This window comes from Gallus gallus, chromosome 2 (assembly GCF_016699485.2).
Source record: "Gallus gallus isolate bGalGal1 chromosome 2, bGalGal1.mat.broiler.GRCg7b, whole genome shotgun sequence".
Taxonomy (NCBI): Eukaryota; Metazoa; Chordata; class Aves; order Galliformes; family Phasianidae; genus Gallus; species Gallus gallus.
The window spans coordinates 98,551,779-98,574,850 of NC_052533.1; the positions used below are offsets into that span (position 1 = coordinate 98,551,779).

General features: G+C 39.5%; 1 protein-coding gene across 12 annotated transcripts in view; it reads right to left on the reverse strand.

Moving 5' to 3' along the window:
* Positions 1–3,113: 3,113 nt before the first annotated feature.
* Positions 3,114–23,072, reverse strand: part of PTPRM (protein tyrosine phosphatase, receptor type M) — a 458,835-nt gene continuing 438,876 nt past the window's right edge. For all 12 annotated transcript variants that reach the window (XM_015282551.4, XM_040695587.2, XM_015282550.4 and 9 more), the window contains 9 exons: positions 19,912–20,066; positions 19,561–19,696; positions 18,842–18,991; positions 18,189–18,362; positions 16,036–16,167; positions 12,538–12,663; positions 10,431–10,594; positions 8,174–8,309; positions 3,114–4,013 (listed from right to left, as the gene is read on the reverse strand). In XM_015282551.4, the coding sequence (XP_015138037.2) occupies positions 3,960–4,013; positions 8,174–8,309; positions 10,431–10,594; positions 12,538–12,663; positions 16,036–16,167; positions 18,189–18,362; positions 18,842–18,991; positions 19,561–19,696; positions 19,912–20,066 (1,227 nt within the window). In that variant the 3' untranslated portion in view covers positions 3,114–3,959. The remainder of the gene's footprint in view (positions 4,014–8,173; positions 8,310–10,430; positions 10,595–12,537; positions 12,664–16,035; positions 16,168–18,188; positions 18,363–18,841; positions 18,992–19,560; positions 19,697–19,911; positions 20,067–23,072) is intronic.

The following is a 23,072-nucleotide window of genomic DNA, read 5'->3' on the forward strand; positions in this document are numbered from 1 at the left end:
TGTGCTCCAGTCTTCAGACTGGTACGGAGCCTGGTGTTATCGTGTTGCAAAAGAATGGTTGTCTTCTCCTCTGGTCTAACTCTGAAAGTTCGAGCCTTTGTTGATGGTTTGTCTAGGTTCAAGGAAATCCAGAAGAATCACCCCTTTGCTATCCCAAAAGACAGTGCACATCACTTTACCTGCTTAGGGCTGTGTCTCGAACCTTTTCTTCAATGGGGAATTCACGTGTCATCACTCCATGGATTGCCATTTTGACTCCGGCTCATTGTGGTGACACCACATCTTGTCACTGGTAATGATGTGACCTAGAAAACTGTTGCTTTCAGTCTCACGTTTGTTCTATAGGTCCTGACAAACTTTCTTACAGTGTTGTTTTTGTTCCTGTGTAAGCATCTGTGGGACCCACCTGTTGCAAACGTTGCCATATTCCAACACTGACACCATTGTTTCCAATGCATGGAAGCTCTGATACTTAGCTCTGTACACAGTTCCATGCTCCTAATCTGCCAGTTAATGTGGATGAGCTGATTGAGAAGTTCTTCATTTCATGATGTGACAGCTGTGCATGGCTGTCAGGAATGTTGCTTGTCTTTCAAGTCACTATCACCACTGCTGTGATGACACCCACCTCCTCACTGTGCTTACACCCACTGTTTGGTCTTCATAAATGTTCAGCAAGCATTGATGAACGTCAATGGGAGCAATTTTTTTCCACATGAAGGAATTCAATGATACATCTTTTCTCCATCTGCACTTCCACGTCAGATACCATTCTATCAGATTGTCCCTCTGCTGCCATCTGTCACATGGCAACAAAACGTAACAATATCGGTGGGAAGATCCACCCTGTACTGCTGTACCACCAAAATCTGCCTTTGACCTCATGAGTCAACATAATAAAATAAGAGGCTGAGCGTGTACAGCTGGGTGGTAAGGTTTTATATTTTACTGTGAATCCTATTTTCTATTCTTTGCTTTTAAATTTTACTGTACATAGTCCTTAAGCTTTGCATTAGTATTCTGTGAAACTATTTGGCCAGTCACTGACTCATTTTGTTGATAAAGAAGCCCAGGAAGGTGCTAGAAGCACTGCTGCTAAAAAGATAGAGATAACTGACTGTGATAGCCTCTCCCCATCAGCATTGCTGCTCTTTCAGAAGATAGCAAAAATCAACCACCTCAAGTCCTGGACAGATGCTGAATTGGGTAATACATACGGCCAACCATTTGAAGTGTCTCTTTATTCATTTACGTGCCTCTTATATACCAGGGATTGAAGAAAACATCCTTCCTCTATTCCTCCCAAACTAGGATTGATGTTCTTTGTATGTCCTACAGCTGCACTGGACTAGTGATTTCATAATGTACCACTAAAAAGGGAAGTTGGTTTATGAACACCTGAAATGGCTGTCACTGCGGTTTTCTTTCTATTGCCTCCTCTGCAATAGTATCCTCCAGGCAACCTTCAGAAGCTCCATGCTACTTCTTGAATATCTGCCCTCCGTGTTCATCTCTTCCTTCTGCTCCTGATTCCTTACTTTTTCTCTAGCCCTGGCTCCTGAAGACTCATCTTGTTTTTTTTTTTTTTTCATTCTTTTTTTTTTTTTTATTCTTGCCAGAATACTTTACCTAAGCCTGGATTTTTATCATTCATATTGATAACTGTAGTAGGAGAGTGAGGACACAAAGTGACTTACTACCTTCCTGAGCTGGCTCCCATTTGGAGGCATTGAAGTTCAGAGTGGTCTGACTATGCCTGTGTCAGAAGAAGAACAAAAAAATCAGTGATATCATCAGTAAAGAAATTAAAAACCCTGCAGAACAATGTTCTTGTCATCTCCTTTCACCCCTCATCTCCCAAGACCTACCTGTGGCAAAGCAAGTCTTGAAGAGTGCGACATCTGAAATAATTCTGGCAGTTTCTGTCCTTGGGAGAGATTGCCATAATCCTTGCTGCATTTCAACAAATCTTCAAATCTTGCTCAAGTTTGGGATCATGTTGCCTGTGTCAACTTCAGTCTCAGCACTTCTTCAGCATGCTTAGCTGCCTTAAAGTTCTTGGAACCATCAAGTAATATTAGACACATGTACGCATATTTCAATGACAAGATAGTGGAAATCAAATTTTTAGCACTCTTTAATTATTACAGAGAAGTGTGCTCGGCTGGTATACTGTGTCTGTCAAGTTGGCTTGGAGGAATACGATATTTGAGGTTTCCATGTGAATCAGAGCATATCCTGCAATGGGCTGTAGTGCTACAGGGCTCACCCAAGCACTGCCATTCTTCTCAGAGCTGGGGTTGTTTTTCTTAAGTTCTTCTGTACTTCCCTGCAATTTACAGCAATGGCCTGTAGCTGTCAGCTACATTTTAAAGCAATTTTCTTGTAAAATAGATGCTTTCCAGCTGCAGAGGAAGCCAATCCTCCTGTCTTCAGATCTGAATTTTGCAGTGGGTTGGAACTGGCACTTGACAAGCTGTGCATCACTCTATCCAGGCTGGATACCTCTTAGATTTAAAGGCTCTCAAAACATTTTGACTTTGACACACTTATATCGATACTGTCCCCATCCCAGATGGCTCGCATGTTAAAATAATCTTTTTAAGAGCAGAAATACTGAGCAGTCTGCAACCTCCTTGCTCTGGGTTTCCGTATAGCTCTGGAAGGCTTCACTACTGAGCAGTTGCTCTGCCTGCAACGTCTCCTTGGTACTGCTGGGTGAGAGAGAAAGATCTGGAATCGCAAAGGACAATGCAGCAAGCCATTGCCGGTTCAGTCCTCTTTGCTGCTGTGCTTCTTGCACTGCATCCATGAAGGTGAGGCATGAACATGCCTCTGTGACAAGACTGAGTACTGCATGCCCAACCAACATCAGCTCTTCTTCACCGAGGAGCAGAACTTTCAGGTTTTCCATTTGTGTACGTGTATCTTAATTCATCCAACTCACCTCTTCTTTTTATACAGTGGCATGACACATCTTTCTTGCTATTGGCTGGATCAACACTACATCACACAAAAAGCATGCTTTGGTGTAGCTTGGTATTTAGAGGAATTAAAGTCAAAAGAGGTTTACTGGAAGGCACTCAGATGCCAAGAGGTATTAAAGAACAAGATTTTATCATGTATGTAATTATTTATTGAGCTGAGAATCCATACAAGGTAAACAAATGTTTACATTATCATACAGTAAGCATTTCCAGGGCTTAATAAAAATGATTGTCACTCACTGTGCTTCACAAAAAAATTCATTTTAATGAATAAATAATTTGATGAAATCAAAAAATATTTACAATATAAACAAATGAAAAAGCTTTGGATATATTAATCTGAGCATCCTGTATTTTGTATTTGTCTAACTGCATTTCTATCAAGATTCTCTCTCTGAAATGGTACAAAGTGGATAGAAATTACAACTCAAAAAAGTTAACATGATTTGGTACACGTCTTTTCATTAGTTCAGATAAGCTACATATGATTCATTTATTATGCACGTGTTAGAATGCAAATATAACTAAAATCATATATTATCAAAATGCCAGATAGCATTCTCCACAGAACAGAAATGTACACTAGGCCATGACAATAACTGAGAATCACAGGCGACAAAATATAACAGAAGAGTACAAATTCCTTCATAAGAATATAATTGTGCTCTCTTATTTACCAGAGGACTATGCTGCTTCACCACATCGATGGCTACATATGAGTACAGTGTTCAACGACCGCCATGTGGTTTGGTGTACGCTCATATGGGTGTCAAGCAGCGGCATTAATAGTGGAAAATGGGCAGTGCAAGCAGTTTTATAAACATCTCTTTGGGCTCTTAAAAAGAGCCAGTTATACAAAGCAGTAGAAGCGTAACACTGAGAAGTCTTCATCTCATTGACACAGATATCATGAAACGACTTGCTTTGTTTGTGGTGGTGGAGGGAGGAACAGTGTCTGTGCTGTTTATGCCATCAGCCGGAATTCAAGTATTCCAAAGCCACTTCATAGCAGAATTTGTATTGATCCTGAAAAATCAAGACAACCACAAAGTCAATTACTGAAGGAACTTAATTAAGGGGATCAATATTTCTCTTCTGTTAAAATTATTTACAATCTGCTATGGTCTATGGGAACCAGTTTGCAAATCAAATTTATATTCAGGTAAGAAAATCTTTACATTAACCAGACAATAGACACTACACACACAGTAATTTATAGTACTGCTCCTATTAGTCGTGTAGTTAGCTGCTCTAATACACTCGTATGAGAAAAATTGACTACACATAAGTAAAATGACATGCAGCCCTTTAGTCATCTGTCAAAATGCTCACATAGCACTTTGCTAGAATTGGAGTTATTGAAGTTCATCCATGGAAACACTGATCTTAAAACAGACCCAATGTCTGATGCTTTCCAGCCCATAACTCCTATTTCCAAACAATCATAAAGTCATTTGAGTTGGAAGGGACCCTTAAAGGCCATCTAGACCAACTCCCCTGCAATGAACATGGACACCTACAGCTGATCAGGTTGCTCAGAGCCCTGTCCAGCCTGACCTTGAGTGTCTCCAGAGGTGGGGCATCCACCACCTCTCTGGACAGAGGTGGTGGATGTTCTGTCCCTGGAGGCATGCCAGCACCTGAGCATTTTGATGCTCAGATGCTCACTACACATCAAGGAGAAGCCTGCTGATTGTTCCTCCTCTAGATGTGGCTCAAACCCTCACTGAAGTACTGTGCTCCCTCAGTACAGTAGGGCAGGAGACCAGGCCAGATCCGAATTAATTGGACCTGTTCACAGCAGTTAACGGTGATGTGTATTTTAGGGTCTTAACAGCTCTTCTGTTACCCAGTCTAAGTTTCCAGGTACCAGCCCTGTGCTTTAAACACAGAACTGCTATTTCCATTTGCAATGGCTGGGAAGCTTGTCCAGAGCCAGGGAAACCCCAGTCTGCATCCTGGGATAAACAGTCATGACTTTATCCTCTTCATATCTTAAGCGACACAAAGAGGTCAGTGCTTTTGACTGACCCTCACCCACTGGGCAACTTTAAGGGATATGATAATTCGGGACTTAACAATTTTGTGCTCACACATAGCCCTCTCCCATTTTGCTCTTCCTACTCGGAATATTTAGCAATGCTGCAGGCATTTAAATGAAATAAAAATGCTGAAAGAAATAGGTGTGGGTTCTTTGAATGCAAGTGTGTTCTAACAATTCACAATCCCCATTTCTTGACTATTTCTGCCACCAAAATGCCTCCCTCTATTACACACTTCAATCAATTAAAAATTTAGCTGAGCTTGTAGGGATATTACAATTACATCCCAGATATATTCTCCTTTTTATTGCAGAAAACATTATAAAGGATTAAATCTGATGGCCTGTACTTGTGATTTTGGGCCACTTCTTAGTTGAAAAGAGAGGCCAGCTTAAAATTTAAGAGGCCAAACAATATCACAGTGATCAAAAAGCCAGAAAAAAACAGTGACAATTTAGAAGTCCTTTTGTTCAGAGCTGTCACTTTAAAAGAAAACAAACCCCAAGTGCTTATGTTGCCTAAGTCATGAATGAAATGCATGTTAGGCTTTAAGACCCTGCAGGGTTCCATAAGCTGCCCGTGTCTTCTTCAGGATGAGAAAAGATAAAAAAGGAAGAAATATTATGTAATTTTTTTCTTTATATTATGTAAATTCTTTTCTACTTTTATGGAATATGTTTTAAATAAACGACAATTATTCCACAGCTACAATACAGAGATCAAAACAAGAGATCAGCCACTTATCCACTGCCATTTTTCCATGCTCACTTTATGCTGATTTAGTGTTCCAGCAGAACTGTCATTTTTACTAAACCTGTGTTAAAGAGTCAATGTTTTATTATTTGCCACTGTGTTCACTCGTGTGTGTCCTTAGTACACTGTTATTATTCACTTGATGACGAATATGAAAAGTTTATTTATGTTAGCTGGCTTCAGAGAGGAATATTGATGTTTCTTTCTAAGACAACCACTGGTAGGTGCAATGACATTTACAACAAAACACTTTGCACATGCTGTAGCAGACATGTCGCAATACCATGTGTTGCCTTTGTATGCTGGCTGAACAATTTCATAGATTTTTCCACACTAAACAGATGTGGTGTTCAGATTTTTACACTTGCAGGAAAACCAATGGTTTCAGTGAAATTAAGCGATGACTCTCTACATATGGACTACAAAGACCATTCTTTGTCCGATCAGAAAGTATACAACTGGTTCACATAAAGCAGTCTTGAAGATGTTTTTTGTCAAACACTGTTATAACTCTGAACATTTCATCTCTTATAACAGCATTTTACAGAAGTAGATGAATATTACCGTTCTCATTTTTCAGATGGGGAAACTGAGGCGGAGACACATAACAAAGGTCAAAAAGGATGAAATCAGTAACAGCTTCAGGAAAAGAACTGAAGTGTCCGCATTCCCTTTTTACAATGAAAAAACTGATGTGAAAATTCCCTCAAACCTTGCTAATTCAAGTTGTGCTAATTCTGCTTTGTCAGTGGATTATGAGATAATGGAAAAAATCCTGATCGTCCCCTACCTTAGTTTCTCTATGGGTAAAATAAGAAAAACAATACTGCTCTCCTTCCTAAGTGCTTTGAAATCTCCTAGTGAAAAAACCTTACAAAGGCTTCTCAATACCAACCAGACATTCTCAGACCACCTCCAATTTACTAAGAGTTATTTTTATATTCTAAAATAGTACATCCAGCTTTTGATTAAAAACATTCTGTGCTGAAAAATGGAGACAGCTGCCTGACAAATCTATACCTGGGAACTGTCAAAAACGGGAATTTATAGAGAGCATTTTCTTCAACTGTACATCTTCACACTGGTAATTTTCTTTTTATTTCTATAAAATAGATGAATAAGAGATCAGTGAGTTCTGTGGACTTAAGCTCTGGGAGAACCAAAAACAGCGGGCCTGCCAAGTCTCTATCCAAAACTATACTATCTGAAAGAAGAAGAAGACATTTATCTTAATATCCGGGAAATAAAAATGTATGGTTCTCAGCATGATGATTCTCCTCCTGAGAATACAAACCAGAGGAAGAGGAGCCAAATAAGCTGCTCCCTCCCACCTCTGTGAAAGCTTGATAGTTTCTCACTGTTACAAGATTCACAGTTTCACATTCCTGGCTTGCGGTCCCGCAGTGCTAGTTGTGAACTCCCTCTTTGCTTTGCACAGCTGGCAACATCTGGCTTTTTGCCACAAGCTTGGCTAGAACAGGGCCTAAGGGAAGGGTTGAGACTTTTCATAGAATCACAGAATGGTTTGAGTTGGAAGGGACCTCAGAGCCCACTCAGCCCCAACCCCGTGCCATGGGCAGGGCTGCCCCCCAGCAGCTCAGCTGCCCAGGACCCCATCCAACCTGGCCTTGAGCGCCTCCAGGGATGGGGCACCACAGCTTCTCTGGGCAGCCCATTCCTTTTCAGGTAGCCTAGATGAGAGACAGTGGGACCTGGGGAAAATGTTTCTTTATGGCCCAGGCATGAGAATAGGATATGACGCTTCAGCCATCTCTGACTACAGAACTACACACTGGAGCGTAAGAACTTGCTGCTTTAAGCTGTTCTGCAGCTCTTGTGGAGTAGCAGCTGGCACTTCAGCAATTCGCCATTACAAAAAAAAAAAAGCCCATAAAACACTCTCTAAGAAAATAATTGCACATGGCCCCTTGTTTCTGAACTTCTTTAATCTTTCTACGAGATAGAGCAACCATAATTAAATGCAATATTCTGGATGTCAAACTGAAATTCATGGCTTTGATAAATACTCGGCGATTAAGCTATTTATAATATATATAATTTGAAAATCTGGCATTTCATTTTACATAACTATTATTTCTACCCATGCAAGGGCTGCTCTCCACTTGGCTCAGCCTGCTAGAAAGGAAAATTAATAAGGATGTTCGGCTGAAAGTTTTAAACTCTTAAAAAATTCAAATGAACAGAGACAAAGTCTCATTGGGAAGAAAGCAGTGTAAAAATACTCTTACAAGTGAAGTGACTTCATTATCCCCTTTGAAAATGACTTGCTTGCTTTGTGAACAACTCCCACTGCAAATCTTGGAAATCTGACTGAATCTTCAGAGAAAAAGGAACATTTTCTATTTAGTGTAGCAGTTAAAAAGCTCGTACCAGAAGGTCCACCATGTTAGGCTTATTATTTCTCAGTGTCTTCACAGCATGGAATACATCAACAGCTCTCTGATGTTGAAGCATTTCACAAACAATACTGATTGCACAAAATGTCCCACTGCGGCCACCTCCATTCCTATAAGAAAAGTAAAGAAAAAAAAGGCTCAGTTACAAATTGACTATATTACAAGTTCTTACAGTGCCAGGAATGGCTACAGAAGGTATGAGTTCCACCAGGGAGAAACCAAAGAACACGAATGTGCCTGAAGGCTGCTGAACTCTAAGCAGAGTGCTGTTTTTAATTGGAATTAATGGGCTGAACGATCTCAAGCCTATCATCCAGAATCCAGGAGGCTGAAAGCCTGAAGGGAACTGAGTGGCTGAGTTTTGTGCCGCTCTCTTCAGTGAAATTTTGAGGCAGCATGAAGAGAATGCTAAAATAAGGACAAGGTACTTTTAGATTTAATTTAACACCCTTTTGCACTATAAATGCACAAGGATGTAATGAATATCCGGCTAGAAACATGACAGAGGATCTTTTAAGGTTTTTTCTTTATTCCCGATCATGGTGCCTTCTTCCTGTACCCAAAGGTGTTTCAGAAAAACAACAGAAATGGTGTCCAATTTGTTTACAAGCCATTTGGCTGTGCCTTTAGCATGGCCCAAGGTGGGACTGCGATATTCTGGCGACCGATGGGCCCGCCCCACAGCAGAAGGCACAGGGACTGGCTGCACTGTAACAGCTGCCTCTGGAAGTGACTGCATTCCTCCTCCACCCACAGCACCAGAGGACAAGAACCCAAAGAGATTTGCCAGCGAAGATACCAGGCACAAATGCTCATTCGCATCATCACATACAGCATTTAGTAATACTTTATTCCTAGTTATTTTTAATCTTCAGGAGAATCTCCTTCTTGCTGGAAACCCTACGACTTCTATAGCTATTCTAATCAGAATCTTTAGACTGCACTTCACTGAAAATAATAAACCTTACTAATTACCAGAGTGCAACCTAGTTGGGTAGACAGTCTTTCAAACCAGCTTTGCAAATGGTTGATTTTCAAAGGAAGCTACAATGTCTCACATCTGTCACATCCCGGCAGTATGAAAAGAATGCTCTCTGCTGCCAAAACATTGCCTGATATTGTGGGACTCTTTGAGAATTTTAATTAAAATAAAGTCATTTAAAAGGATTATATTAGAGCTTTTTCTTTCTTTACTGCCTGGAAGTGACGCATGTGTGATGTTGTACAACTATTTAATATCATCAGCCACCTCAGAGATAACAGTAATTTGCACTTCAAAAGGGTCTTTTCAGCTAAAGATCTCAAAACATTAATTAATCACACTGCACAATGCTCCTTTGATGAAAGTATTATTATCCCCATTCTACAGATGGGGAAACTGAAGAGCAATGACTTGTTCAAGGTCAGTGATAGTAGGAATTATTAATGCACTTTCCTCCATAGCTGTAATATTGATTAACTGCAAACCAAAATTCAGGAAGTTATTGTCTACTCTTGGGTTCCAACTTTTGAAAGGATCTTAGCACATGCTTTTCACATGAAAATGTCCTTCTCCATCATGGTAGCATCTTTAAGTAGATCTGCAGAAGGAGAGGGACACAATTGCAGGCATGAAGATTTAATCTCAGAAGATGAACCAATGCTGAGAACAAACAGCATGTACATGTATTAAGCTGTATCAAAAGGCAGGACGGTGGATGAGAGCCTGAACCCATGGAGCACGAAGGTCACCAGAGGACAAAAATATATATCATTATGAGAGAAGGGTAAGGCAGTCAACGGGCCATCATAACTGTTTCACCAGACCACTTTTACTTCCGTGACTTACATCTGGAAGAGGAATCACTCCCTACAGTATTATTTATTTCTACCACTAATGAACTGTAGCTGGCACTGAGTAGAAATAAAAAGTGCATTGTTCTGACGGTACAGTTTTGATTTACTTGGAACAAATATGCACCTTTTTCATTTGAAGAAGTCACCTGAAATCTTTATGTAATATAGAGTTTTACCCATCATCTTTTCACAGGTGTCTACCAAGGGACAGAGCGGGAAACTCATGAATCCACATAAAAAAAAAACTATAAAACTTCTTGTGTCTTCAGAGCTTTTAAATGAGCAGCTGTATTATTTATTCAGATCCTGTACCTCTTCACCTTCTCGTGAATCTTTAAAAACCTGACACAAATACTGTGATAACAGTATTCTTCTCACTGGTCTCTAGTACTTACAAGCAATGGACAACCGTGCGTCCCTCTCCCCCGTTGTACTCCTCCTGCCACTTCTCTACCTGGCGGATGAGCTTCAAGAATGAGCGCTTGGAAACCGGCGTGTCCCTGTACATGGGCCATCCCAGGAACTGGAACTGCTGCACCATCCGATAGCCGTCCTGGGGCTGCAGGCATTCAGGAAGTGAGCAGGAAAAGAAGGAACAGCGTTGCTTATGGTCTATTCAAATGGGGAGTAACTGAGGTATTTGCATCAGTGAGGAAAGTTGTTTGGGCAGATCACCACTGACAAACTACTAATGCAATTTCAATTGCCCGTAAGGAGTTATGACTTTTAATTTCCAACCGAGCTATTAGGACAAGAGGTTTTAAACAGAGGGTATACAAACAGACGAGAAGAGAGAATGGTACAGCAGCAGGATCAAACAAACAATTAATTAATATCATAGCAGAGGAGTCGAGATACAATTATGTAAGCATTTCAGCATTTTGAGAAACATTTGCACTCTTCTGTCTTTTTTACAAGAAAGGTCAAAACCTCTCAAGATAATTTGAAGCAGGAAATGTTTTAAAAACCAAATGAAACCCTCAGATTTTTCCTGCTTATAAAAAACGAACTAAATTTTACTTTACTGTGTGCTACTGAAGCAGTCAGAACCCCTCTGGTGAGATGTTACTGAACAGTTGCTTTATGGTGATTTAAAATAAAAAAGGAGCACAGAACAAGTGTTAGTGGCAGAAAATTACAGTCCTTTGAAAAGGGCATAATAAACACACAGATGAAAACTGGTTTTGTAGTCTACGATTTGCCATTTTCACTTCTGGCAAAGTGAATGCATTTTAGTACCACTCTTAAAATGAGCAATGTGCAGAAATGTTGACGTTACCAGTTTTGCTCTAGAGTAAGAGGCAATAGAGAGGATGTAAGATTAACAAGATAAGGGAATAAACCAAGCATTAGATATGTTCCTCAATGGGTTTTGTCTGCTTTGTGTCAAATTCGGACTCCACTGCTTTCCTGCCTGGTTTCTTTCAATTGAGTGCCCCTTCTCCCCAAATGGCATCAGCCAGACCCAGCTTCTGCTACAGCTCCCATTAACACTCTTGGAGACGGTGGTGTTATGTTGCCACATTTTCTGGGAATGCAAGACCTTTGTCATACAAAAGAAGTACCTTCAAGCTTACAGTCTACTCCCCTGTTTACATAGGAGCATCCCAGGGAGTGTACTGGGGGCCTTCCTCTCACTGTTCTGACAGCTATTGGACTTCATGGCAGCTACTGACCTTTTAACAGAGAGTGTTTCTTACTCCTAGATGTAGTTCTTCAGGGAACAGTACCAGCCCACTGCAAAAGCTCTCTCCAGCTGGATGGAAAGAGATGCCTGGTCTGTGGCTGAATCCTTTATCCGCTCAGCTTTAAATTGATGCCTAATTTAGTCTTCTGTCAACTTTATAGTAGCATAAAAGCTGGATACGAGAACGTACTTGTCCCTGTGAAGTGCTTACATCTATTATGAAGTGTGATTAGTGGGATAAGATCTGCACTAAAAGCCTGGGACTGGTATTGAAAAACATGCCTAGTGTTGCATGACACAGGATATAAACGTATAAGATGGCTAATTTAAAACTCTTAAATTAAAACTGCACTGATTTCACCATTTTGTGGCTACCAGATAACCTCAATACTGCATTTATTTCATTTGTATTTAATGCACGTGAGATATGCATCAATATATTTTTCAATTACACACACAAGACTTTGTTCTTAATGATTACTGGTTGTATATCAGGAAAAAAATCTCAGAAGGAGCAGTGAGGCAGTGGCACAGGCTGCCCAGGAAGGTGGTGGAGTCATCATCCCTGGAGGTGTTCAAACCATGTGGATGTGGCAATGAGGGATGTGGTTAGTTGGCACAGTGGGGATGGGCATGGATTCATGGTTGGACTGGATGATCTTAGAGGTCTTTTCCAACCTTAATGATTCTATGATTCTATAAATAGGCTGAAAAATGAGAATAGCTTTATGTGAGTTCAATTTTCTATTTTTTGTGACTTGGATAGTGTCAGCTTCATCACTGAGGCAGAATTGTCTTGCAAGTAACATACTTACTCTGGCTGCATTATAAATTCGGAATATCCGACTGATGATGTCTTCTTCTAAATCAGCTGATACAAACTCCACCTGAATAGGACCATGTCTGTGTACTCCGTTTTCTGGCCAGTACTGAGGACACAACTACAAACACAAAAAGCACAGTTAATTACTTTCAATTTAATGCTGCCTCAATATATATTTTTAGATACGCTGTGCTACTTTTATTGCAGAAATTCTTACACAGTTTCTATACGAAATACACAGTGCACTGTCCTTCACTATTTTCAAGCTCTCTGATTTTACCTGAGCAGAACAAATTTCAACAAATGCCTTTTTACTTTGCTGAACGTGTTATTGCTTGCTGCTCTGCTTGCCATGTGGAGAAACATATTTCCGACGCTCAGCATCAATTCTACAATATGCTATGACAGGACAGGGGGGTGCTGTCAAATATTACCAGATCTTGGAGAAAGTACAGAGCCTAAGACCAAAGGCCTGGTATCTTCAACTGTCTGAAAAAAGTTGATAAGCTACATCAGAATGTGGGCTCTGTACTATAAGGAGTTCACCAAGTCTCAAAACTCAGGATCTAACTTTCACGGCTATCTCATCTGTGAGTGGCGATATTGGCATTAAATATGTAGTTGTTCCAGAAGTAATGCCTTCTATTTATTTCCATGGAAATTATAAATGAATACACAATAAAATTATCTGACATAGCAAATTCTCAGCTACAAAACGCTATTTTTCAACACAATTACCACCAGTAGCTCTGCATTTTTGCCAGCAATGAATGAGAGCCTGCATGCCATGCTCACCAAAATGTGCACCAGCAGCAGTGACCCAGTGTCACTGCTGCCACTGCTGAAATGCACCACTTGACCCTCACTGTGTTCACATCCATTGTGATGTGAATAGGAGGCATTACTTTCAGAGCAGCCCTCATATATTACAGCAGCATTGTTTTACATTTTCAGCAACTGCTTAATTGCATCTTATGAACACCACTTGGAAATGGTACTTATCCCTTAGTGCTCAGATAACATTACTTCCAGGTATCTAAAGATCACAAAGCAGCATTAGCATTATCCTGCAGTTTTACTGTCTAATAAAACCACGATGGCTCCATCCTGGAACCAATTATCCTCTCTCTTTTAAAGATTAAAACAACACTTTGCTTGGAGATATTTGAAGCTATATTTTGCTTATCAATTTCTTCCATAAAAACCCTAATGATTTATCTTCAGGGATACCTAGAGTAGTTCAAGCAGACAGCTTTTGCAAGCATTCACCAAAATTAAGCATGAACTCGTGAAATTTTGTTTGCTTGCAGAACCATTGATCTCGTATTTGGAACTTCATTTCATTTGGTAAAACAGCTGTGGTCCTCATTCTGTTGCATTGCTGTTGGTGATCCAGAGCAGAGTTGACAAATCACATCTCCTCCAGATGTTGTTTTGCATTTCTTATAACACTTATTCCTCAAAAAAAGCCATTTGGAGATGACTACATTTAGGAAAACATAATCATTTACTACATCAATTAAAAAGAGAACAGAGTTTGTTTTGCTGGGGTTCACTTTAACAAGTTAAGAACAGAATTTTCAAGTAGGAAAATATATTTTAATTTATTTTAAAATCCTCACATGATTCAGTCTGCTGAGCAAATTGCTTTCCAAATATTGCCTAAATCTTACATGATTTTTTTTATTATGAAATACACTAGTGTGCAGGATAGCAGAATACAATACTGACATGCATGCAACTAATGCAAATGCCAGCGCTCACATCACTGAACGTATGCACAATTTAGTATGTGTCTTTCAAATATACGGCACAATACTGTTCAAACAGATCTTTGAAAACTGCTTAGATGATAATAAACAGAGCAGTTTGCCAGAGCTGTTTTTGGAAGCCAAGATTTTCAAGTTCTAAAGAAATCCGAAAGCATTTAGGTCTGAGCATTTTGCATGCGTGTGATGCCAGCAACTCTCTTTAAGTCAGAGCCACTTTGAAGGGCTGAATTTCATTTCCCAACAGGGCGCAGCCATCCAGATGAATTGTAATATCTAAACAGAAATGTAAACACTTCATATATACATAAATAATAATGATAACAGTAATTATTAATAGATCTGAACGTAATGCGTGTTTTTAATAAACTCTGCCCTCTCTCCACTCCTGTTTGCTCTGAGGGTTTTCAGATTTATTCCTAATGAAAAGATTTTTACTCACATTAGAGGGAAAAGGTTTAACATGCTGCAGAGGCAGGTGTATTAACTGCATATCCCAATAGCTTTTAAAAGCCTGTGAGGCTAATAAATGCTTGAAATAGCTGTGCGCTATTGTAAATTCAGAACACAGCCCACAAATTAAAAGAACTCTGTTCACCAGTCCCTCGCAGTCTGACTCCCCTGAGTCCTTCCTTATTCACTCAGAAAATAATCTCAGACTCATGAATAAAAGTTTTGTCTTTCATTTCTATTTTTCTCCCTGTAGACAGCGAAGTCTTTAAAACAGCGTGTGGAATTCCTACACTCCCACTGAAAGACCAAACTGAAGATTAGTATGCTTTTAAAACAAATTCTTCATGTTAAAAGGAAATAAAGAAAACATTTTTCTGGGTACGAAAAATATTCAACAGAGCTACAAGATTCTTGATCATCTAAAGAACAAAAATGACAAGCAATCTGCTGTAAAAAAATAACCACTGATGTTATCTTTTTCAATAATTAGCAAATACTAAAGATCCAGATTACCACCACTTTATTCCAGCAGAGGGCTGGTACACTGTGTTGAAAACAAAGAAATCATCCCTGTACAAAAATCTGGGGTTGCACAGTTGCAAGCCAGGCTCTGGGATGCTCAGTGATTAATGCTAGTGATTAAATTGCCAAGCCAGTATGTATGGTTTTCCAATTTTCTAAAGAACATGTACAGCATGCGCAACTCTTGTAAGGTAATTACATTCCCCTATATGTTCCTTTGTCCTGTTGCTCATCCAGAGGATGCTTAGTGTCCAGTATTGTTCAGTTCTTATCTCCTAACAACATAATCTTGTGCCAAAGACAACACAGATTTTCAGGCTGGGAACACCCATCCCTGCGGGCAGACTAAGGTCAACGACCTGTCTCACTCAAACCAATGAGGAGCTGTTGGCTTCTGCTTGTGACTTTTGGCCATGAGCGTGCTTCAGACTTGAGTCAAAAATCTACAACCAAAAGGTTTTGGTTTTTAACAACTCTTCTCAGAGTATGCTTTTCTATCAGAATAAATTTTGGTTGCATGCACTTATGTGTGTGGGCATTAACATTTTGGTGGAGAAGCTGCTGATGCTCTGATTTATTCCTCCTTCCCTATGCGTATCCGCAAGCTACAAATCAATTTTTTAATGTGTGAGTATTTAATGTTGTTTTATACAACTAATTACATCCTAAAGCTGTTCTGAAACACACACGTGCTGCGATGCTGAGGCACTGGCATTTCTCTGTCAGACAGAAGCGTTTGGACTTACTTGTGCTGGATCCACGTCATTCAGCATAACTATTGAAGTGCAGTGATAATCTAGGACCAGCCTCCAGAAATCTTTGACAGTATTTGGCAATGGATGCTGTGTAACTATAAAGGCTGATGGTTGCTTGTAGCTCTGCAAAGAAATAACAAGTGATGGTTAGAGAAGAATGGTAAGACGAAAAAAAAAAACCCAACTCATTTAGTAGAATGCCAGTAATGCTCTCAAAACTTCAGGACTGAAAACATTATTTCTATTTTCCATATCATTTATACATTATTTTCAGTTCTTTTCTGAGATCTTATATGCTTGAAAATTAATAAACTGACTATAACTTCTGCTGATGTTATATTTATGAAACTTATTTTATGCCCCAGGCATAGGATAAAATCATCTGAGGTTTTTCCCTCCAATGCGACTCCTACAAAATTTTGAGCAACAATTTTGTTTTGAGCTGCTAATGGACAGATTAATCTTGGCCATCTGCACTGAGCTGTTAATTTGAATTATTCCTATGAAAGGAAGCATCTACTTATTTTTCCAGAAACAGTGTTCACATTCTGGTCTATCTGACAGAAGGGAAGATACCCAGGGGATACATTTTGACGTTTTTGGTTTTTTTTTTTTCAGTCAGAGCACATTGCTAGCTATGCTGTTGGTGGAACAGTTGAATTGTGAATCTTGTACTCACATTTTCATGTCGGTCCTCCCGAGTGTTATAGGCCAGTGTGGCCATCCCAGGGCAAATGTTGGCAGGGGCAGCCCTTGCCTCCAAGGAGAGCGGGAAGGCCTCTACACGCCTTCAACAACCAGATACTGAATAATGAAAACTGTGCTGGCTGCCCCTATTTCTTGAAGTGAGCTTATTTAAGTGTTCATACTTGAGGTGATCCAACTGCATCTCAGCCAGAGGTGCAGTTTTCACACAGAGATTCAGTACCTTGCCCATGTGAGACTGAAAGTTTAGAGAGAAGAACAAATGCCTGCTTTCATCCTTCACTGAAGGGATACTGCATGTGCTTTGGATGGAAAGTGAGCCTTGGAGCCTTTGGCCCAGATGCACTTTTGGAATCAGCTCACTGTCTCAAGAATGAAGCATTTTCAAAGTGTTTCAAGAATCAAGTGTTTTCAAAGCAAATACTGAGGCAGTACTTAATTCACAGAACAAAACCACACTGAACCCTCCAGTAACAAGACCACGTATGTAACGGCAAAATTGTAAATTGCAGATCAGGGAAGCACTGTCCTAGTATGAGCATATAATAGACTTATGGTGAGAACCAAGAGAAGTCACTTAAACTGTTGCCCTCAGTTCCTCTACATAGATCAATAAAAAGATACTACACTTTTATTTTCACAGGAGAGTTTTGAATTTAGGCTTATTTTAGGAAAACGCTTTGAGAACTCGGAAGGAAAGAAATGCAACAACTGCTATACACTGTTGTTACTCTAGCTTCACCTTTCAAAAAGGCCACTTACAATGTGTTCATTCTTTTCTAACCTCTGCTTTCGTGTTGTTTATGTGTGTGTGACAACCGTAATTACTATAGCTCTAAATTGTCAAAGATGGGCTATAAATATCTACACTCTGAAGGAGGTTTAAGTGTCTTTTTACTGATATTCTATTAGCAGGATTAGAATTACTTGAGATGCATTAGGAAAAAAATGCACACACACATGAAGAGGAACCATTCATTCCTACAGAAATAAACAGAAAGACTGAAGTAATGGCTTGTGTATTATCTTGTGCTGACAGACAATTATTTTTTTGTTAATTACTTCTTAAATTAGAAACAAAGGGAACTGAAATATTGCTGCAAACTGTATTATCCCATTTAACTGTCTTAGTGTCTTAATAGGTAACTCATTTTTTCCTAGGCCAGATGGTTAGAAATTCAAGCACTAGGGAGAAATCTAGACACATTTAATTCATCAAAACTCCCTGACTTGCTCTCTAAGCATGGCTTTGGAACCTTGGCTTTGACATAACATATGTGTGATCCTAAACGTACTTGGGAGCTTAAAGATTTTGTGCCATGTTTTTGGAAAACAAGCTAGAAGGATTTCAGCCTTGTGCTGACTCCACTTTCTGGCCCCGCTCAGTTTGGAGGGCTCCTTACTCCCTTCTTATTATTAATGAGGTGGAGGAGACTCACATCCATCAGTGCAGCGTTAATGTAGTTGCTGCTCTCCCCATCTATCGTTATGAGGAAAGGCAGGCATCTGTCTGGAGGCAGGACATCCATACAGCGATTCTTTTCATGATTTCGTGGTAAAAGTGCTATACTGCAGTCTTCCACACGCAGCGTCGGAGTCACCATATTTAACGTCTTTCAAAAAGAGTAAACAATGCAACAGAGAAATTAACACAGCAGTGAAAGCATCCCAAAATATTTAAGAATAGATCAAGTCACCAGTCAGTTTCAGCAGGAGTCACAATGAAGAGAAATGAAAACAAATCACAGTCAGCGGGGTTTGGAAGCAAGAATCCTGGAAGCAAACATGTCTGAAAAACAACCTCAAAGACGAATGCAGAGAAACCAGTTTTCTGGAACAAGGACAGCAGAGGGAATTGACATACATCCTCGGAGTGAAAAGATCTTACTACTATCCCATTGTTTTCTTTGTTGATTTAGTGTAACTCAATAGCAATTAGTGACAGGTTATACTCTCTTTTTTTTTTCTTTTGTAGTCTTTCATCCCCCAGGGCTGGCCCAAAATTCACATGGTTATAGGCCAGCACTAAATAATAAGAAGCCTTTGTATAGCTGAATTGTACAGCTTCTAGGTATGGCTAGCCACAACTTACCCTAAATTCCTCTTTGATCTGGCTGGAGTTAGTTTGAGGATCCAGTTTATTCATTTCATAGTAAGCAGACCTAACTTGAGAAGCTGGTATAGATGTGTCTCCACAAAGACAGGCTTCCAGGATAGCATCATGGATAAATACATACTGTTCCTGGTAAAGCAATTAAAATAATTACTGACAGAGAGTACATGCTATTAGTAACTTGGTAAATAAATAATAACGACTAATATGGTTAGCCCACTAATTCTCACTAACTTTACACCCACTGAAGAAAGACCAGATGGAACAACTGCAGTTCACAAAACTTCATCCCATTCATTTAGAAAAGAATCTAGAAGGATTAACTGGAGCTAGCTAAAATTACAAACAGAAGTATAGTAATGTCCTAAAACCATGACTGTTCCTGTTTTCCTCATTCCTTTGCACATTTCTGTTGGACTTATCACATAACTGAGCCTCAATAAGATGCACTCCAGAATGAATGCTCTCTAAATAGGAAACACTCATGAGTTTCTTTTTTTTATCAAACCATTGCAACTTAACGGTGGCCTTGTTTGGGCAATGGTTCCACAAGCTTCTGTGTGCATTATTTTTCTGCGTGTCGCTGAATATAAACTACCTCCTGGATAGGGCTTATAGCAAAGGGCTCTAGTTTTATGGGCTAGAATAATACTTTTCATTGCAAAGCATAAGGCAGTAATCCAGAAGATTAACAATACCTCTGTCTGCACCATGTTAACTCTCCGAGATCGAAGCTCTCGCACACAATTGTATATGTCTACAACACCTTCTCTTTCTGCCATGTCTAGCATGATGTCAATAACGATGAAGCACCCGGTTCTGCCAGCACCAGCACTAAAGTAAAAGAAGAGCACAGTTAATATCCATCAGTTCACTGGAAAATGTAAAGTTCCAGAATCAGCTTGGCCATTATTTTGTATGTCAGGTAAAAAGTTATTGTGCTCAGAGTGGCTTCACCAACTCGTGCGGGGATCACATGGGATATGAGAAGCAGAAGTATGTTCTGAGTTCAGTGGACCACACAACAGAGGGATCTGTGTTCTGCCTACCTGCAGTGAACCACCAGAGGTCCGGCGTTTGGTGGGCTCTTGGACTTGACCTGCCGCACAAATCCCAGCAGGCCTGTCGCATGGTATGGCACGCCATGGTCTGGCCAACCAGTGAAATGAAACTGACGAATTTCTCGAATCTCATGAGCACCTCTCTGTTCAAAAGGCCAGGGTTGAAAAACAAGGTGGAGTATGAAAGAAATTGGACAAGAAACATCATAAGAATGTAGCTCTAAAAGCCTGAGCTCTGCCAAGAAACATCCACCCCCCACAAACAATTGTATCTGGACAAGACTGCTGGAGAGCTTTACGATAGCTGGAGAGCAAGTTCACAGGTCATGTATCAACTGATTTCAAAGCCTTACAAGAAAATACAGTGATTTAGCACTCGATTGTTTAGAAATGTCAAGCAACAAGGTAGACACTATCTCCATAGTTAAGCACTAGGTGGCTTTGAAGACTGTAACCTTAAGAAGCAGACCATGATCAACAAACAGGTCAACAGCAAGGCCATAAGCATTTAGCACTGATGAATTTGCTCCCCGACTACTCTCCACAGGAGATTTGCTGCTGACTTCCAGGGACTAGAATTTCAGCATAATTTTCCTTATCATTTGTCTCCTTCATTGGTCTGAAAGAAACAGCTGAATAGTAATGAGAGCCTTTTTGCATCTCCTGTTGTAGAGGCCGCTTGTGTAGACCTCTACATGCCTACCCTTTGAGTGATTTACCACAGTCTGCAAGGACATGGATATGGTGAGACAGGTATGAATGAGCCAATCGTATAAGTAATTTCCCATGTGAATTTCTGGAGCAGTCTGAATATTAAAGGTGTGTATGCGAAGTATGATTTTCTTAGTGCTTGTATTTCCTCTTCCCCGTCTAAAAATGTAGCTACCAGTATTTTATTCTCATTAGAAATCTACACACCAGAGGCCATCATACATATTTCATAAGCAAACAGCAAAATTATGACATATCATCTCCAGGCTGGACTAAATGTCAATGATATTAATAACCAGTGGTTTACACTTTTTCTTCTTAAAGATGTATTTCCTGTCTTGTTCCTGTTTGCATATAAAAGGTGTAATTTTCTTTGTGTAATAAAGTAATATAAACTCCCTAATTTATTGCTAGCATGGAAGCTAAAAGAGTCAGGGATTGTTAATGGTTGAGAAATCTTGGCCGTGTCATTGCAACTGGAGTGGAGTGAGCTGTGGTATACCTTGGAGCTCAGACTCAGGTCTACCTAGGGGAATAACCATTCTCATGCCTCATGGAAACAGTGGCATAGAAAAGCTGGCAAGGAAGAAGATAAAGAGAGTGTGCAGCACCGGTGTACACTGAAGAGATCACATCCTTGCAACGGGATTGGCCTTATATTCTAAAGATCAATTCTGAAACATACTGAAGCAAAGTAATTTGTATTTTAAGGCTGTCTAAAAAATGCATTCAAATACAATTTGGTCTTTGTACTCTGAGGATTTTAGTATATGTTAGTTAACAGACTTTTCTGTGCTAATATAGGCACGGCCTCCAAATCTCTAAATAGCTGTGTGTAGGTGGACTATCCATGTCCCAAATGCTTTCATATTGCCCATAACAACTGCCCACAATCCCTCAAGAAACGAAGTTTCCATTCTGAAAAGCAATGCCATGACTGTAGAAATCAGGGACCAAAAAGAATACCCTACACACATTCTTCATGATGTAGACAGTCTCGATTTCCAAGTGATTTACAAAATACAAAAAGTCCCTCCAAAATAATGTGATGCACAGATGAGAATATGTACTGTGTATCTTCTGCGTTACTTTTGAAAATGCTGTCTGTCATGCTGACTGTATTTCTGTCTATCGTTGTTGGTAACACTCGACTACTCAGAAAAGATTTTGCATTTGGGGTACTTTTATAATGAATTTGCTTATTATACCTACACAAAAGAATGATTTTCATGTCTGTAGCTTCCCTGCTGGTTTCAAAACTCAAAATAGCAGCACAACTGCATGAATCATAAAAGCATATGCTCAGCTTGGAAAGATCACATTTTTCACTCTTTCAGCTGAAATAAACAGAAAATGGTGTATATGGCTAATAAACCTTAGGATGTTAAAAAATGTAGACCTTAATCCAACAAATACTTATGGTGTTTCTGTATGTTACTACTTGTGTAATTCATCTGAGTTATCTGTTGTGCTGTAATTCCAGGAAATGCTTGTGTGTACAACACTGGAAAGTGTTCTCCAGAAACGGAGTGTAAATTCTCGTTCAATTTTCTCTGTATGATCCCCCCACTTCTCCATAATTACTGAATAGTTATTAAAAAACAACAACAAAAAAAAGAACCAATCAATTTATCTCCAAATTAAGCAACTTCTAAATTTTATTTTAGAGGAAGGCATGAAAATGTTGATCCAAAAATAGGAAAGATGATAAAAGGGGACCTCTGGAGGTCTCCAGCCTCTTGGTCAGAATAGGTCATTGGCCAACACCAGAACAGTGGCATAGCCTAGCTGAGCCCTGAAGACCTCCAAGAATGATGATTTCATAGCATTTCTGGGTAACCTGCATTGCGCTACCCTACTCCTCCAGTTAAAAAGAGTTAAAACGTATGGAAAATAGGGTAAAGCCAAATGCACTTTACTCAAACTACACTGACACTGCTTTCAGAGGCTTACTAAAAAACTACCAACTATTAAAAAGCAGTGTCTAAATGAAACCTTTTCAGATGGAGATTTTTTTTTTTTTTTGAGAAATAAAATGTTTAGCGTCTTTTAGCTCTATCTGTATTAATGCATTTATTCAAGACAGTTTGGTTATATCAACTGTAAAATCCTCTAGGTCTTTTTTTCCAGTTCCAGTTAAGAAGTGAAAAGCTAACATCAAAGCATGGCTTAGAATTTGCAGAATAGAAATCAATGAGTGCCTCATCTACTTCAAAGTACAGCCACCCTTTCTCATCTGTTTATTAAAAATATCCAAATGCAAGGAAACAACAGACTTGAGCAAACTCAATGTACTGTATGTATAGTGGTAAACATGATACAATATTTCAGCTCATTCAAACTGCATAATTCTATAATCATTACCCTCAGGTTGCTGTATTGATGCATATTTAAGTATTAGATTGAAGAATAAAACAGGAGGAAAACAAATTCCTTTG